This window comes from Dreissena polymorpha, chromosome 7 (genome assembly GCF_020536995.1).
Source record: "Dreissena polymorpha isolate Duluth1 chromosome 7, UMN_Dpol_1.0, whole genome shotgun sequence".
Classification (NCBI taxonomy): Eukaryota; Metazoa; Mollusca; class Bivalvia; order Myida; family Dreissenidae; genus Dreissena; species Dreissena polymorpha.
Genome location: NC_068361.1, coordinates 111,062,304 through 111,078,651, shown reverse-complemented (window position 1 = coordinate 111,078,651; position 16,348 = coordinate 111,062,304). Strand labels below are relative to the sequence as shown.

The window sequence follows — 16,348 nt, the reverse complement described above, 5'->3', positions numbered from 1 at the left end:
ATCAAACCTACACGGTCGACACAAGTAAGTTTGCAAATATCTCTGCATCAATGGCAAAAAACACGAGTATATCCTATACAACACCACAGCAATTACTATTGTTTCTCTACCAGAAATGTACCATGGAGAACGTCGTATGCGTCATATGATGAGACTGAAAAAGCCGGAATCAGATACACTGCGGGTAAACCCAGTCCCTAGACATGGATATTATAGTAAGCGACATATTCGGCGCTTGTTGGCATAAGTCGCAGCGTAGACTGTTACGGTAATTTGGTATCGGACGTTGAGGCACGAGAATCGAAACGTATATTTATATTAAGACTTGACAAAATATAGACGATAGCGTCAATATATTTGGCGTATACGTCCGCCCTATGGAGTACTGTTTACGTCTTGACAACGTGAATCGATGTGGATCTGCACGAGTTGACGCGCTCGACTTTGAAGGAGAACGTCACAAATACTCTCGTTTCAAAGTACAGGTGAACGGGTTACCTGAAGCTCGCATTATTATACATCGTACGACACAAACATTTAATTCGTATAATTGCAAATCAAAAACCGTCTATAAATAAGAAATGCCAGTAATTCGTTCACTTTTATCTGCATCATTCGCATGCTCTAAATATCAAATTGATTACAAAGGTCTATTTTTGAGAGCAAAATGTCAGTCGTAAATTACATTTGTTGTAAGATGATAAGTTGGTTAACAGATTCGTGCGTACGATGGTCGAGGAGTTAAATCCGAACGTAATGACATTATTTTAGCGGCGCCATATTGAAAGCGTACGTTTACCTACAAAAAATTGCACAACTTATACAAGTATCATTCATTCAAATAAATAATATAATTCCTTTAAATAAAAGAGTTAATCAATTACAATGTACCATTATGATGAAAAGGAAAACTTAGGACATGTCATTGTGCATATATTTTGTTCAATATTTGATGCAATAATGACTGACCTACTCTTATTTACGGCTATGTTTAACCCATATATGCCTAGTGGACTCTCCCATCCTTCTAATTGGATCAAATTATTTCCAAAATTAGGGATGTCTAGTATATTTATTTCTATATTTTTAATATTTCTTACAGAAATTCCTTTAAGCAAATAGCGCAGACCATGATGAGACGCCGCATCATGCGGCGCCTCATCTGGGTCTACGCTTTTTGCCAAGGCCTTTTTTTCTATACGATAGGCATAAATGGGTTAATTAGATTTTAAGAACGCACAGGCAAAATTACGCGTTAATCTTTTTGTGAATTACCGAGGGCAATTACAGAGGAAAAAAAAGGAAATAAAATAAATGAGAACGATCTGTCGACGTTCTCGTTGAAAAATAACACACTGCGTATCACAATTATTCGGAATAGTTTGGTGTCGAATACGCTCTATTTATAAACTGATTACAAACTTTAACTTAAAAAAGCAACAACCACAATGAGCTGTGACAAGTATACGTTACTAACATGTAAGTTCTTTAGCGTTCTTATAAAAAATAATTGCGGTATAGATTGATGAACGGATAACCTTTGAACTATCAAATACAGACCTATGCAAGATACTTGCTTACTTCTCTAAATGTTCTTCTTTTTTTAAGCTTTGTAAATACATTTGCCTTCATATTTGGCATATTCAAACCCAGAATACATAGTTTCTTATCGCCAGGAAGCGTAGGGATTACGAGAAATTACAAATACACGACTGAAATAAATGTCCGATTGACTTTTACAATATATTGAAGTACAGTGTATCGTACGATGCATTTGTTGGCTTCAATTTCTTAACAACATCGTACACTAAACGGTACACGGTGTAACGTGCGTACATACATGTTCACATAGGAAAAGTCACATATTTTGATAAAATACAACGTATTTTAATATCTCAATTCACAGAGAACCGTCGTTCACAATTGTTTACGCTGCGCACTCTTGTACGATTAAACTCGTTTTGCAAGTTGTAAAAACCAATAAAAAATTCAAGTCGAGAGATTTTGAAATAAGTATTGCAAGCAGTATATTTTAATTTCATGTCCTTTATCTTCACAGTGAACATTGATGGGATACTCTACTTGTCCGGAATGGTGTCCACCCACGAAACTCACATTAGTCGGTACAATGTAGATATTATTCATGAAAAATTTACTTGAAATGTTCAAACGTGATAACGTAGGATTATATGAACCTATAAAACTACACTGTTTTTGAACATGTTTGTGCAATAAAATGCTTGTACATGCGTTGCCATACAGATCATTCTTCCACATCTGAATATACATTTTAGATAAAAACGTAAATTGTTGCTTTTCAATCCAATCCAATTGATGAACATTTTACAATTGTTAAACAATGATGAACAGAGCGAGTGTTTAAGTATAATTACGTACAGCCCATACACAGATAGGTGATTTTGTGGATGTTAAGTTCAAATGTTTAATGCTAATGTCGCACAAAATGAAAGTAGCTCTATAGTATAACCCAATATATAACCCGGATAAGCGTACAGGTCATTTTTGGGAGCTACGTCAGTGGATACAATAGATTTATGTAGCATTTTATTTACCAACAATAAGTATTGCAGTTTAATCAACCAATAAACGTATTGCTTTGGTTTCACGATGTTTTGGTGCTTAAATTCAATCGATTATTAAAATTCAACGCAACATATGTACGCAATGCACATAATTCAAACTGAATATATCCACATGATGAAAAATGAAAAATAGATGATTGTACAATGATTTTATAAAAAGTGTTATCTAATAATTGTGCTGATGATGGCCTAAAAATATTACGCTTACGATAAAATTGACGATTCGAGTTATATAAAGCGTGTTACCTTTATTGTTTGTATGATGATGCTGAACAAGCGTATGTAGATATATCAAAGTTTATATCATCTTATAGTTGGTATATAAATTCATTTAATTAAAAAAGCTGGCCCTTGTGACATTGACCTACTGAGCACACACTCATTAATAGTCTTGTACACATAGAGATCAGCCACCATATGAAATATGTACGCTATGTAATAAATGATTTTCGTGATTTAAAGCGGTATTAAAGTGTGACGGCGGACTATCTTAAATACACAATTCATGAGTCTCCTTGTTGAGTTTTTTTTCAGATAATGAAATGTTATATAGAAGTCAGAAAAACTAATATGATGTTTTATAATTTTGATACCAACAAATAGTCAACGTACAACAATATTTCCACTCCAGGGATAGCTACATACATTAAGGACAGTGGAACAACAAACTTGGTACAACAAATATACATATACACCTGCACATTATTATTATATCCCTCTACCTACAAAGCACTGATAGTGGTTGACCCTACTCTATAATTAGTATCATGTGCTTTGTCGTAAATTAACATGACGTTGTTAAAAACAATAGAAAATATTCAATTTAATTACACAGACTCTGTAAAATAATGTAAGAATAATTTAAACACGTGTCTGATTACATTTTGAAGGAATAGCTATATATTAATATTTACTAATTAAAATTCACTTTAAAGTAATGTTAAGATTTGGAATATATTGACAAACGTAAAACAAAGGCATACACAAAATGATGCTATCAATGAATTAGTCAATGCTCATGATCAAGCTCTTCATAAAAGCCTTGGAGACGTTTCCATAAAATTGCATTCATACAACAGAGCCTTACCATAGCAAAATGTCTTGTTGGTGCCAAACGAACATGGATTGATCATACCAATATAGCTCATTACTAATAATCAGTTTACTTGTATGGTTACCCTTTTTTTAAGACACATAGGATTTGGCACGAGATGTCATATCATACCATATTTCATTAAACGAGTTCAGGAATTTTGTTAGTAAGCGAGCCTTTGTCGAGCTTACTAACGAATTTGCTGGACGAGTTTAATAAAGTATGGTATGACATGACAACGAGTGTCAGATCTTTTTTATCACATACTTTTAAATGAGCATATTAAATAAATACTTACGCAAACATAATGATAAATCACGAATGTTGATTACATTTCGTGACGTCATTGGACGTTGCAACGTCATTTCAGCAAAATAACAAAATGCGATTGGTCAATCGACGATTGAAAGCTATTTTTATTTTTGAAGAACTGGCCCCGTGTTCACAAAGCAAATTGACATCGATTTTCAATGTCAAGTGACATTGATTTTCAATTTTTGTCATCGGTTCTCAAACTTGGTGTTCACAAAGAAAATCGATGTCAAATGACATCCAAAATCGATTTCCAAATTGCAATCAATGACACTGAAAATGAAATTGATATTGGGCATTGTCAAATTGAAAATTGATGACAATCACCATGGTAAGAAAACAATATGGCCGACATTGAAAGACGTCTTCGTCGCGCTCGATACATAAATGAATTGTTTCCAATGGATAGGAGAGTTTTCCGTGATCGAACGAACCCATTGGAAACTTTGTCCCCGATGGAAATTCGTGAACGGTACCGGTTTTTCCCGGAAACTATTCTGTTTCTTGTCAACATGCTGAATTTGGAGAGGGCTACTGAACGTTCTTGTCCTCTTCCGCCGCTCATTTCAACTTTAGCGGCATTGCATTTCCTTGCAACTGGCACACACCACATTGTGACGGCAGGGCTGCATGGAATCTCAAGGTCCAGTGTATCTAGAGCGGTCAAGCAATTCACGGACAGCGTGTGTCTACATCTAAATGACTTCGTTTTCTTCCCAAATATCGAAAATGTGCAACGGACGGTGCAAAAACAGTTTTACAACATCGCTGGTGCGTATTAGCTCTTAATATAATTTAATCGGACAATTTAATGATTTTTGATTGGTTGTCAAGTAAACAAATAAGGGGAGTTAAATGTTTCTTAGTCGAATCGGGCACAATTCAAAACGTTGTATGAGTACTGTATGCTAGATTTATACGTCTTGAAATGACATACGTGTATATTAAGTATATTACGTGTTTGATAAGTATAATAAACATAACTGTTTATTAGTGATTGTTATTTTTGGGAACACATATATTGACATGAAAGACAGAAGATTGAACTTGTAACTTATGAAAAAAAAATTGCGGAAACTTTGTTTGTAGTATACTCAAATTAGTATAAAATTATCTAATACAAATGTCGATTAGGCTAACAATGTTATTGTCTTTAAAGGTTTCCCCCAAGTGGTTGGTGTTGTTGATGGGACACATATCCGTATTCAAGCGCCTAGCGCCAACGAAGACGATTATGTGAACAGAAAGGGATTTCACTCCCTTAATGTACAGGTAAAACAATAAGTGAAATAAAGTCCATGAACATTTCCTCAACTTGTATTTTTTTAGATTATATATGTTTAAAGGTTGTCTGTTCACAGTGAAAATTGCAAAACGAAACTAGTGACAATTGGATGTTCTGTTGTTTACTTGTATTATTGTGATATCAGACAAAATGACATTGTGCAGTGTGAATTTTATTAAGATTTGTGGTTTCTTTTTGCTCTATAGATGATTTGTGATGCCACTTTTCGGTTTGTTGACGTAGTCGCAAAGTGGCCTGGGAGCGTTCACGATTCAAGGATCTTTCGTGAAAGCGCCATACGTCAGCGTTTTGAAAGAGGTATAATGACAATTACATGAAGACTACTCAGTATTATGATTTTATTCATTCATTGCACACATTTATTTAAGAACAGAATTGTTACCGGTACATCAAAATTAACAAGCACAATTTTATTTTATTGAAGCGTTTCCATCTTTTCAAGTAGGTTTGATCACCAGCCATATATATATATCTATCTATCTATCTATCAATCTATCCATCCATCCATCCATCCATCCATCCATCCATCCATCCATCCTTCCATCCATCCATATATCCATCCATCCATCCATCCATCCATCCATCCATCCATCCATCTATCTATCTGTCAAGTCTGGTTTTATTTTATATAACAGCTTTTAAAACGATCACATGTATTATTATCACATCACATTTGACAAATGAAAGCAACTTAAAACATCACCTTTTTACGCAATGACACAATTGAATTAGCGTCTCATCAGCCCAATAAATAATTCATACTAACAACAAAAATTGAACTTCATTGAAATCACATCATTCCAAATGATCACAGTAACTAATATCACAATTATTTAAATGTAACATATTACATCAAAAACGTTATAACTATGTCATAAACTTGCATGCATTAAACAATACACTGCTTGATATCGTTGTTTGACATTACAGTGCTGCAAAATGATCTTTTTTTTTTATAACAGGTGAAATCGACGGTCTTCTGCTTGGTGACTCTGGCTATGGATGCAAGAGGTATCTTATGACACCATATCAAAACACCGACAGTCCTTGTAAGGTATAGTTATTAAATGGATCTTTAAAACAATGTAATATATATTCAGAATTAAATTTTGTTAACCTTAGATTAAACAAAACAAGGACTGTTTGTAAAACATGCATGCCCCCCATATGGGCTGTCCGTTGTAGTTGCAGCCATTACGTTTTTGTCACTGTGACCTTGACCTTTGACCTAGTGACCTGAAAGTCAATAGGGGTCATCTGCGAGTCACGATCAATGTACCTATGAAGTGTCATGATCCTAGGCAAAAGTGTTCTTGAGTTATCATCCGAATATCATTTTACTATTTCGGGTCACCGTGACCTTGACCTTGTGACCTCAAAATCAATAGGGGTCACCTGCAAGTCATGATCAATCTACCTATGAAGTTTCATGATCCTAGGCGTATGCGTTCTTGAGTTATCATCCGGAAACCATTTTACTATTTCAGGTCACTGTGACCTTGACCTTTGACATAGTGACCTCAAAATCAATAGGGGTCATCTGCTAGTCATGATCAATGTACCTATGAAGTTTCATGATCCTAGGCACAAGCGTTCTTGAGTTATCGTCTGACAACCACCTGGTGGACGGACCGACCGACAGACCGACCGAAAGACCGACATGAGCAAAGCAATATACCCCCTCTTCGAAGGGGGGCATAAATACTAATCATCATGAAAAGGTTTAATATTTACTTACAGGCATAAAGCAATGTCACCAAACTAGCATTAGTTCTTAACATTTAGTGGAATGATTGCAATATTATTAGTATGTTGTTTCATTTACAGGAACGGTTTAACATACACGGACCATTTGAAATAAAAGTTGAAGGCAAACAATCATATTTTTGGGAAGACTGGCTTTAACATATGCGTTAATTTTGTAAAGCATCAGCCATATGTTAAGTATAAAATAAATAGCAACAAGGGCTGTTTGTAAAACATGCATGCCCCCCATATGGGCTGTCCGTTGTACTGGCAGCTATTGTGTGAATACGACTTTTGTCACTGTGACCTTGACCTTTGACCTAGTGACCTGAAAATTAATAGGGGTCATCTGCAAGTCACGATCAATGTACCTATGAAGTGTCATGATCCTAGGCAAAAGCGTTCTTGTGTTATCATCCGAAAAGCATTTTACTATTTCGGGTCACCGTGACCTTGACCTTTGACCCTGTGACCTCAAAATCAATAGGGGTCATCTGCGAGTCATGATCAATCTACCTATAAAGTTTCATGATCCTAGGCCTTAGCGTTCATGAGTTATCATCCGAAAATCATTTTACTATTTCGGGTCACCGTGACCTTGACCTTTGACCTAGTGACCTGAAAATCAATAGGGGTCATCTGCGAGTCATGATCAATCTACCTATAAAGTTTCATGATCCTAGGCATATGCGTTCTTGAATTATCATCCGAAAATCATTTTACTATTTCGGGTCACCGTGACCTTTACCTTTGACCTAGTGACCTCAAAATCAATAGGGGTCATCTGCGAGTCATAATCAATCTACCCATGAAGTTTCATGATCCTAGGCGTATGCGTTCTTGAGTTATCATCCGGAAACGATTTTACTATTTCGGGTCACCGTGACCTTGCCCTTTGACCTAGTGACCTCAAAATCAATAGGGGTCATCTGTGAGTCATGATCAATCTACCCATGAAGTTTCATGATCCTAGGCGTATGCGTTCTTGAGTTATCATCCGGAAACCATTTTACTATATCGGGTCACCGTGACCTTAAGCTTTGACCTAGTGACATCAAAATCAATAGGGGTCATCTGCAAGTCATGATCAATGTACCTATGAAGTTTCATGATCTTAGGCCCAAGCGTTCTTGAGTTATCGTCTGACAACCACCTGGTGGACGGACCGACCTATCGACCGACAGACGGACATGAGCAAAGCAATATACCCCCTCTACTACAAAGGATAGCATAAATATTATTTTACTGTGCAAGTATATGTATATCTTAAATTCTACCACGGCACGTGACTTGTTTTCTATATACAAAGAAGGAAATCTACCGTGGGTTATTACCCCGATATACCAACGGTTGTTGGTATGACGTCACTTTTGATTGTCCGCGCACTGTTTATGAATGAAGACGACGTCATTTGATTTTCATTGTTGTGGTAACGTCGCGTTTTCGCGGAAAAGTGGAGGACGTTCGGTAAATATAATTCTCATTTATAACCTTTAAATCGCGGGTAACTTATTAATGAAATCGTGTTAGAATCGAAATAATCGACGGGTAACCGTTGGTTATTGCGGTAATAACCAACGGTATGTCGTTCGGATGCTTGTTATCAAACCACTCGGGCTACGCCCTCGTGGTTTAATTCATACGCATCGGAACTCCATACTGTTGGTTATTACCGCAATAACCAACGGTTACCCGTCGATTATTTCTTAAGTAACATATAGTTCATAACATTCACTAATAATGGTCAGAACTGAAAAAACAAATATTGTCATTCAAATGTAATTAATTTCTTAACAAATGTCATTAAATATGACTATTTAAAAACATAAACAAGTGTGTGTGTTGCAATGAGAATTCAATTGTACATAAACTAATAAATATGCATGCATTAAAATTGAAGATATTAACAATTTAAAGCGTATCACATTGCTCTCCTTTGATATGCGAATTTCCGAATTTCCACATATTGTTTTGTTAACATTATTTCCGACGCAATTATAAATTTTGTCCAGTAATTGCTCAACATTGGATAGATAAAACTATTCATATGAAACAACATGTTTCTAATACTTAAATTTTTTTTTCGTTTCAAGATATTTGTTTGTATGGTACTATATAATCAAATAAGTTACATATGAGCATTCAAACAAGCATGGTTATTTTTATCTCATCTAAAAGATGGAAATAGAACATAAATCAATGAATTAATCATATTGAAACAAAACGAAAATCATTAAAATTTATACCGGCAATTCATTTGTTTTGCTATCCACAATGTCAAAATGTACTTACATATAGTTTCTACAAAATCTTAATAAAATGTATTGCCGATTATGCGAATAAATAAACCGTATAAACCGTATTCACTCAATCACGCACATGAACATCTAGATTTTTTTTTTAAACAGGAATGCACAATATTCAAAGCATGATGAACTATTGGTCCGAATTTAAATGCAACACTAATAATGAGCATGTAATAATTGTGTGATCCACCATTAGCTGTTACTTGCAAATAATCTCATCTTGATATTTTTTTTATAAAAAGGTTTTAATTTTTAAAACATTGTAAATATTCCACATAATTATTAATTTTCCACTCATTTAACAAACAACCTCAAATGAAATAAGTATGAATTCTAAATTATATTTAAATAATCCTCCATCAAATGTTGATAATTTAGATTTTGTATTTATTGTAAGCGTTTTATGAATTCATACAGCTTTTACAATATGATGATATATTGTAAATATTTCATAAATCACTTGTAGTCAATACATAGTTTACAATTTACAGAAGACAAAAAAAATATTGTCTAAAATACAAACATATTTTTCGTGTATAATTGCACGAAACTACACAATATTCTTGATGAAATACTAACCCCATTAATCAAAATGAAGAGTATTGAATACAGACATACAGAGAGATCAAAATAGAAGCGTCCAAAGTCTACAACTTTTTAAAACAATTTGACTATTTCTGGTAAACACAATACTGAAGTATGTTTTATTAAATGAATAGAAGACAATATATTTTAATATTTGAACAAGTTACCGGTATTATTAAAACAGCTTTGCTGAAGCTTAAACTGAGCGTATGAAACAATCTTATTTTTCCATAGTCTGAACCAACATCTGGAATAAATTAATGAGTGGGCATTTCAGAATACAAAGTAGTAACACAGACTTGCATTCTTTTGCGCTTAAAATAATACTGTCCATAACTGCTTTTAACAAGTACCATTCACTCTATTTCGAATAACAATTTTTGCTACATTTAACAAAAATCATTTAAATCAAATAATTGACAGCATTATAATTCCCATAATAAATGACTTGTATTCGCAAGTCACATGACAAAACGTTGCTGGCCACACAAGTTAATGGTTGGCCAAATGCCTTGTTATGTTTTGTCATTCCGCCATTTCATTCTGCCACATGTTTTCGACCAGGTCTCACATCATAATTAATCACAATGATTACAGAGGCTTTAACAAGGCCAACGTAGGCACTTTGAGTGTTATATTTTATTTATCACTGAACTTCTATTTATGACTCACTGCTTCAACAGGCTGTCTTTCATATTGGCTCGTTTGATTGTAATTTGGTGTCTGAAGTAACTATAGATGCATTTGTTTCTTTTTTTTTAAATCTTTATTTCCAAATATCTTAAAGTCAAACCATCCATTTGGAAATTTAAAAAATGATATTTTTTCCGTTTCGAAAAATATTTTATATTATCAAAACATCTGTGTAGGTGATATTTTCTGAGAAAACGTGTATGTCCTCTAGCAATAAGGGTTATACAAATTGCAATCTCCGGTACATACGTTTGATGAATTTTATAAATAGCAGCTTAAGTATTCCTTTTGTATTGCAATCATTTTTATAATTGACTTATTGAAGACAAAATTGCAACAAAGTCTTTATTCAAATGGACCATGTCCCATCTCTTCATTCTAACATGCCCATCTTACCAAGACCACCAAAGCCCATGAGACATGAACCTTACTCTAACACAAAAGTGAGTACTGGGAAAAGTTGGAGGACTTCATCGTCATGGATACGGCACTGTATGGAGGGCTGACCTTGCACGGATCCTGTTGAGATTTTGTGCAGCGACATTTGTTTCTGAAAAAAAAGTTTTAAAGAAATTTATATTTTAATATTTGCGTTTGTCGCTCTATAAATTTATATTGTTTTCTTAGAAACAAAGATAGTGATTATGCGTAATTCTAATATGAGTCTATATTTAGAGCAAAAACCCTTTATTTTACCCTTTCACCAAAATGGCAATTTATCCTTCTCAAATTAGAATTATTAAGCAGTAAAATTTACAACTTACATTCTTAACTCAATTACAAAATATTGATAAACAATCCATACTGAGCTGATGTTCAAGCAAACTTCTGCGCCTAGTCTTCCCAAACATTGTTGATGGCTTACTCGACCCCTTATGCTGACGAAGCTGTTGTTGGGTGATCATAGGTTTGTTGCGTGGATACTGCTGGCAGCTAATCATGAAGCGCTTATTTTGCGATGTGTACAGCTGTCCGCCATCAGAGAGATATTTGAGATAATTGCTGTATCAAGAGGCACCTTGTTGTAAAAGGAAATAATAATCGGTTACATGGCTTCTTACTTACGTACGGTGAGGCAGACGTACTGATCGACAAATTGATTCAAGTATACCCTCGTGAACCAACCAAACAAATTTAATTTAAGGACGTAGAGCAGTGGCAAAAATGTTTACATAAACATACATATAAGTTGAAAAATATTAGTTTTACAATTTCAAACTGCCCCCTCCCCCTCGGTATGAAACAGGGTATGTGAATTAAATTTGGGCAAAAACGTGGCTTGGCCAATAAAAACCTTCATCTTTCAGGCAACCATCTACACTTTATGGTGATGACAAAACCTTTTTATAACCTTTTAAAAGCACCTGACCAACCAACTGACTGACGAAACAACTTCAATATAACTTGGGTTGTCATTAGTAATTGATCGCCAAATTGATCGTTTCGAATCATTAAGGAACCTGATCTTACTTTCACCATTCATTTTCGTCATCACTCATACACATGATTATCACTAAAACATCACTGATTTTCTAGAACCAAGATTGGTTGTATCACATTGTATCTAATACCTTGCCAAATTGCTAAGGTTTATATTAAAATCACTTGTTTGAAACGGTAATGACAATTCTGAATAATTATACTCCCTACCAAAATTGGTTTGGAGTGGGGGGGGGAATGATATATTTACATCTCCACCTGAAAGGCCATGTTGCTCTATTACTGTTGTGAAGAGACCGGGAGAGTTGTTGATCCAGGGGCATCATGACTCCACCCTGGGGCTAACGAGGCTCCTTCTAGGGGGCAGCTGCTAGACTTTTTTTTTGCTAGATTGGTACCATGCTGACCCAGGATCCTGTTCCTCTTAAATGTTCCACGCTCGGACACTGTTCATTAGCTAGGCAATGTATTCCTGGAACATAACCATTTTGATTGCCGCGTTGTAAAATTATTAAAGAGCTACAAAGGAAGCAATTTTAAACCCGATAGGAGTGCTTTTGACACTTTTTCCAACTTGACGTATTTACCAAACCTTCTAAAATATGGACAAATGAGCTAAATGTTCCGGTCATTTTATCAAATATGTATGGTATAAAATCATTATAAAGCATTATGTGATAAGGACACAAGTTGTAATTAACCAGTCAACAAGCAAACAATTCAACGAAGGTGAGTGCATCAATATAAGTATTCTAAATTACTACACATTTCATTTAATCCAATTTATTTCACAGGATTTTAAAACAACATAAGGTTCATTGATACAATTTCAAGTCTTTTTCAGGGTAGAAGGATTACTTGGTGTCTTTGGGGGACTCCTTAAGAACACTCAAAGAGTGAGGATCCAACCAGTGCCCTAACAGTCAGTAGGAGGACAACACGTCCATTACGCCACACCAACCTTATATTTGGAAATTATTGTCCAGGGAGAGGTTGATTGCCAAATTGTGAGGATTGTTGTTGCTGATTCTGTTGATGCTGAAGAAGTTATTTATGCTTATCCTGCGGCTTTCTTTCTCACAAATTTGGGGTGCTCTTGTTGTTAGCAGGACAACTTGACCTTTAAACATTGAAAGAACAAGTTTAGTACTTGTCACTACTGTAAAAATCATTGCCTTACAGGCTTACACGTATTAAAGAAAACTTTATATATAATATAATTATCTATTAATAAGCATGTCACAATCTTAAATATTTAACAAGAGCTGTCTCTATCGGAAGGCATATGCCATCGAAAAAAGCTTTTTCGGAACCTAAACGCAGATTTCGAAACCTAAACGCAGGCCCTAAGTTTAAGGTCAAGGTCAAAGGGGTCAAAATTTGTGTGCGCGTGGAAAGACCTTGTCCATATACACATGCATACCAAGTATGAAGGTTACATCTGAAGCGACATGGAAGTTATAAGCATTTCTGAAACCTAAACGCAAAAGTGTGATGGACTGTCCGATCACTATATGCCCACCTTTGGGGGCTTACAAACTAAGAACATGTTTGTTGGCATATTTTGTGGATTTGTTGAATCAGACATATTCGTTAAATCCTAAAGTACTGGATTAAAAAAATATTTGATATAAGTAATTTAAAAAAAAATATTATTTAGTTTTAGACACATTATTTGTTGATATTTTAATTTCAATTTTGGACAAACCCACAAATATCTACACAAAAGAGTGATCAAGAAACAACAATGGCTGTACCGTATAATTTTAAATACTCCCAGAGTAGGGATTGAATACAAAACCTGTTATCAAAAGATACATCATATTAAATACCTAAACGCACCAGCTTTTGCATAATAAAAGACTAACCTGTCTCATTGGATTTGGGGAACATGGTCCTCTGAGCTTGAACTTGCGACGGTACGGATCCTGGAAACAAAACAAGACATCTATTTCAAAATATGTATTCCAAAATATGTTACCAACATATATCACCCTTACAAAATAAGGTTTGTCAGACAAAATAAAATATAACAATGTATTAGTAAAGACACATTCATGCCAAGATCTTAGATGTTCAATTTGGTAACTGCTTAATTAAGGATAATTTAATGAACTCTGCAAGCAAGGTCAACATTTAAGCTACCTCCCAGACAGTTAGACCACACTATCCAGACTACAGTGATTGGCCATAAGCCATTTTTCTATTTTAAGTAACAGTGGCCTTGATCAAAATGAAACTGAATGCAGACTCAACATAGGTCTGCATGTGAGCTACTCACACATTAAATTAAATAAAATTACTTCAATCCAACGTAAGGTATTGAGCTTAAACTTATTCTATTTTAAGTAACAATTATCTCGAACCTACTGACCCCAAATGCAATCCCTCACCAGAAAGCATGTTAACTAAGTGCACATATTATAACAGAACAAAATGGTTATCCGGTAGTTATCAAACGCAAACGTTTCACCCTATGTCAAGTCTACATATAAATTAGAGATAAGAATTATTGCACTCAAATGCTAACCTATTTTTTATAACAAAACAGGGGCATAATCCTGCTCAATTGCAGATCAGAGTTATGAGCCATGGTGATTGCAAGAAGATTCCCAAAGCTTTAATATATTCAGACGTCAGTAGTAAAACAGATTGCATGAAATCCGTATAAACAAGATTTTTTCTTATATGCACACCTTTACAAGACTTGCAAAAGTACAAAAAGGTTTATAATACTGCTACACAGTTATAGGAATGGGCCAATAGAGACCCTGAACATGTATGTAAAATATATTTCAATATCTGTAGAAGATATAGAACTATAAAGTAATTGCATATTTACGTTCACCAATTTTATTATTTTAAAAAGGTTATCAACAAGAGCATTTTCTAAGAAAGAGCATTCTACGTTTCTTCCACAGAGATATGTTGGTATTGTACGCATAGTATACCTTAACCGTCAAATATTCTGATATGGCGACCTACAATTATCGACACCTGGGCTTGTTATTCAAAAATGAACAAATAAAGTTAAAATAAAGGCCATGAAAACAAAAAATAACACCTCATCTCACTCTTAAGTATAATTTAATGAATTTTAACCTAATATTCAATGACAGATTTAGAGGGCCCTGTTCGTGTCACCCATTGCAAACATGTTTTCGTATGCCTTTCTTAAAACAATAAAAAAACCTATAAATTACCTTGTGGATGAAGACTGTGAGCCGGAATAGTATGAGAACCAGGGTAAGACTTGCCGTACACCGACGAGGGTATGGTGTGTTAGGCGTTCGCCTTTAGGTCCTGAGCAAATAGTCCGTTGCTGCAAAAGCTCGAGCAATGTCCCCAACCTTCTTGGCTCAACATATCAGAGAGCCCGCTGCTAGACTGGAAACCGATCTGTGACTGATGATGGTCTTTTAGGAACCTACTCTGAAAAGTAAATCATGGAATAAGTATTTGTTTAATGGACAACCATACAAATAAGGTTGTTTTTTATGTATATTGTTCCTTACATTCAACAGATTTTGATTCATATGACAGCAGCCAGTTAGCCTTCAATTTGTTGTTTTTGTTCATCCTATCATATTCTCTGAATAGCATGTTGTGTTGGGTCAAGCCAAAAATGTTATTTAATACAATCATCAAGTCTACCACCAAGTAAATTACCACCATGTACAATGTAGGATAAAATTAACATCATAATCATTTATATGTCGGTATAAGTTAAGTTTATATGATAACATAATGTTGAAACTATCATGGTAACATTGACAAATGCCGTTTAAAACCCAAACTAATTATGTAAACATTTCCCTACCTCATGGTTGTGTATGGCATCTCATATGCTTTGAAGGCCCTATGTCCTTCAAATCTCCAGCAAACATATGTAATTGCATTGAAGACAAAATATTTGATAACATTTGCCATAAGAAATCAATTGTTTAGCTTAAAGGACAATAAACTACCAAACATGTAAGCGATTTCTTGTTGGAAACACATTAATGTACACGATCTTAACATACTCCGCCATTTAAGGAATCTAAGGAGGTTAACAATTTTGTATAGGTTTTCCATAAACAGCTTTATGAACAGGGGTTTGGGCCTCTTCTATAAAATCTTATTCATATTTCTTCAACTTAAGAATACCTGTTAGGCTGTTACTACGGATGCTGATGAGAGCGGGCAATTAACCCAGAATGCCATTAGTGGCTGATAAAATGCATTGATCACTGACTGTTCCTTAGGCGTCAGGTTCACATTT

At 34.8% G+C, this 16,348-nt stretch overlaps 1 protein-coding gene and 1 long non-coding RNA gene across 2 annotated transcripts; one reads left to right on the top strand and one right to left on the bottom strand.

The window, feature by feature from the left end:
* Positions 1-4,132: 4,132 nt before the first annotated feature.
* Positions 4,133-6,374, top strand: LOC127840039 (putative nuclease HARBI1). Its single transcript, XM_052368428.1, has 4 exons — positions 4,133-4,779; positions 5,168-5,280; positions 5,500-5,611; positions 6,277-6,374. The coding sequence occupies exons 1-4, from the start codon at positions 4,353-4,355 to the stop codon at positions 6,372-6,374; spliced, it is 750 nt and encodes a 249-aa protein (XP_052224388.1). The 5' UTR covers positions 4,133-4,352.
* A 3,757-nt stretch (positions 6,375-10,131) lies between these two features.
* On the bottom strand, positions 10,132-16,348 carry LOC127839413 (uncharacterized). Its single transcript, XR_008030336.1, has 6 exons — positions 15,288-16,348; positions 13,953-14,012; positions 13,046-13,204; positions 12,343-12,556; positions 11,450-11,662; positions 10,132-11,194 (listed from the first exon to the last, which is right to left on the bottom strand). It is a non-coding gene; the product is annotated as an uncharacterized LOC127839413 (long non-coding RNA).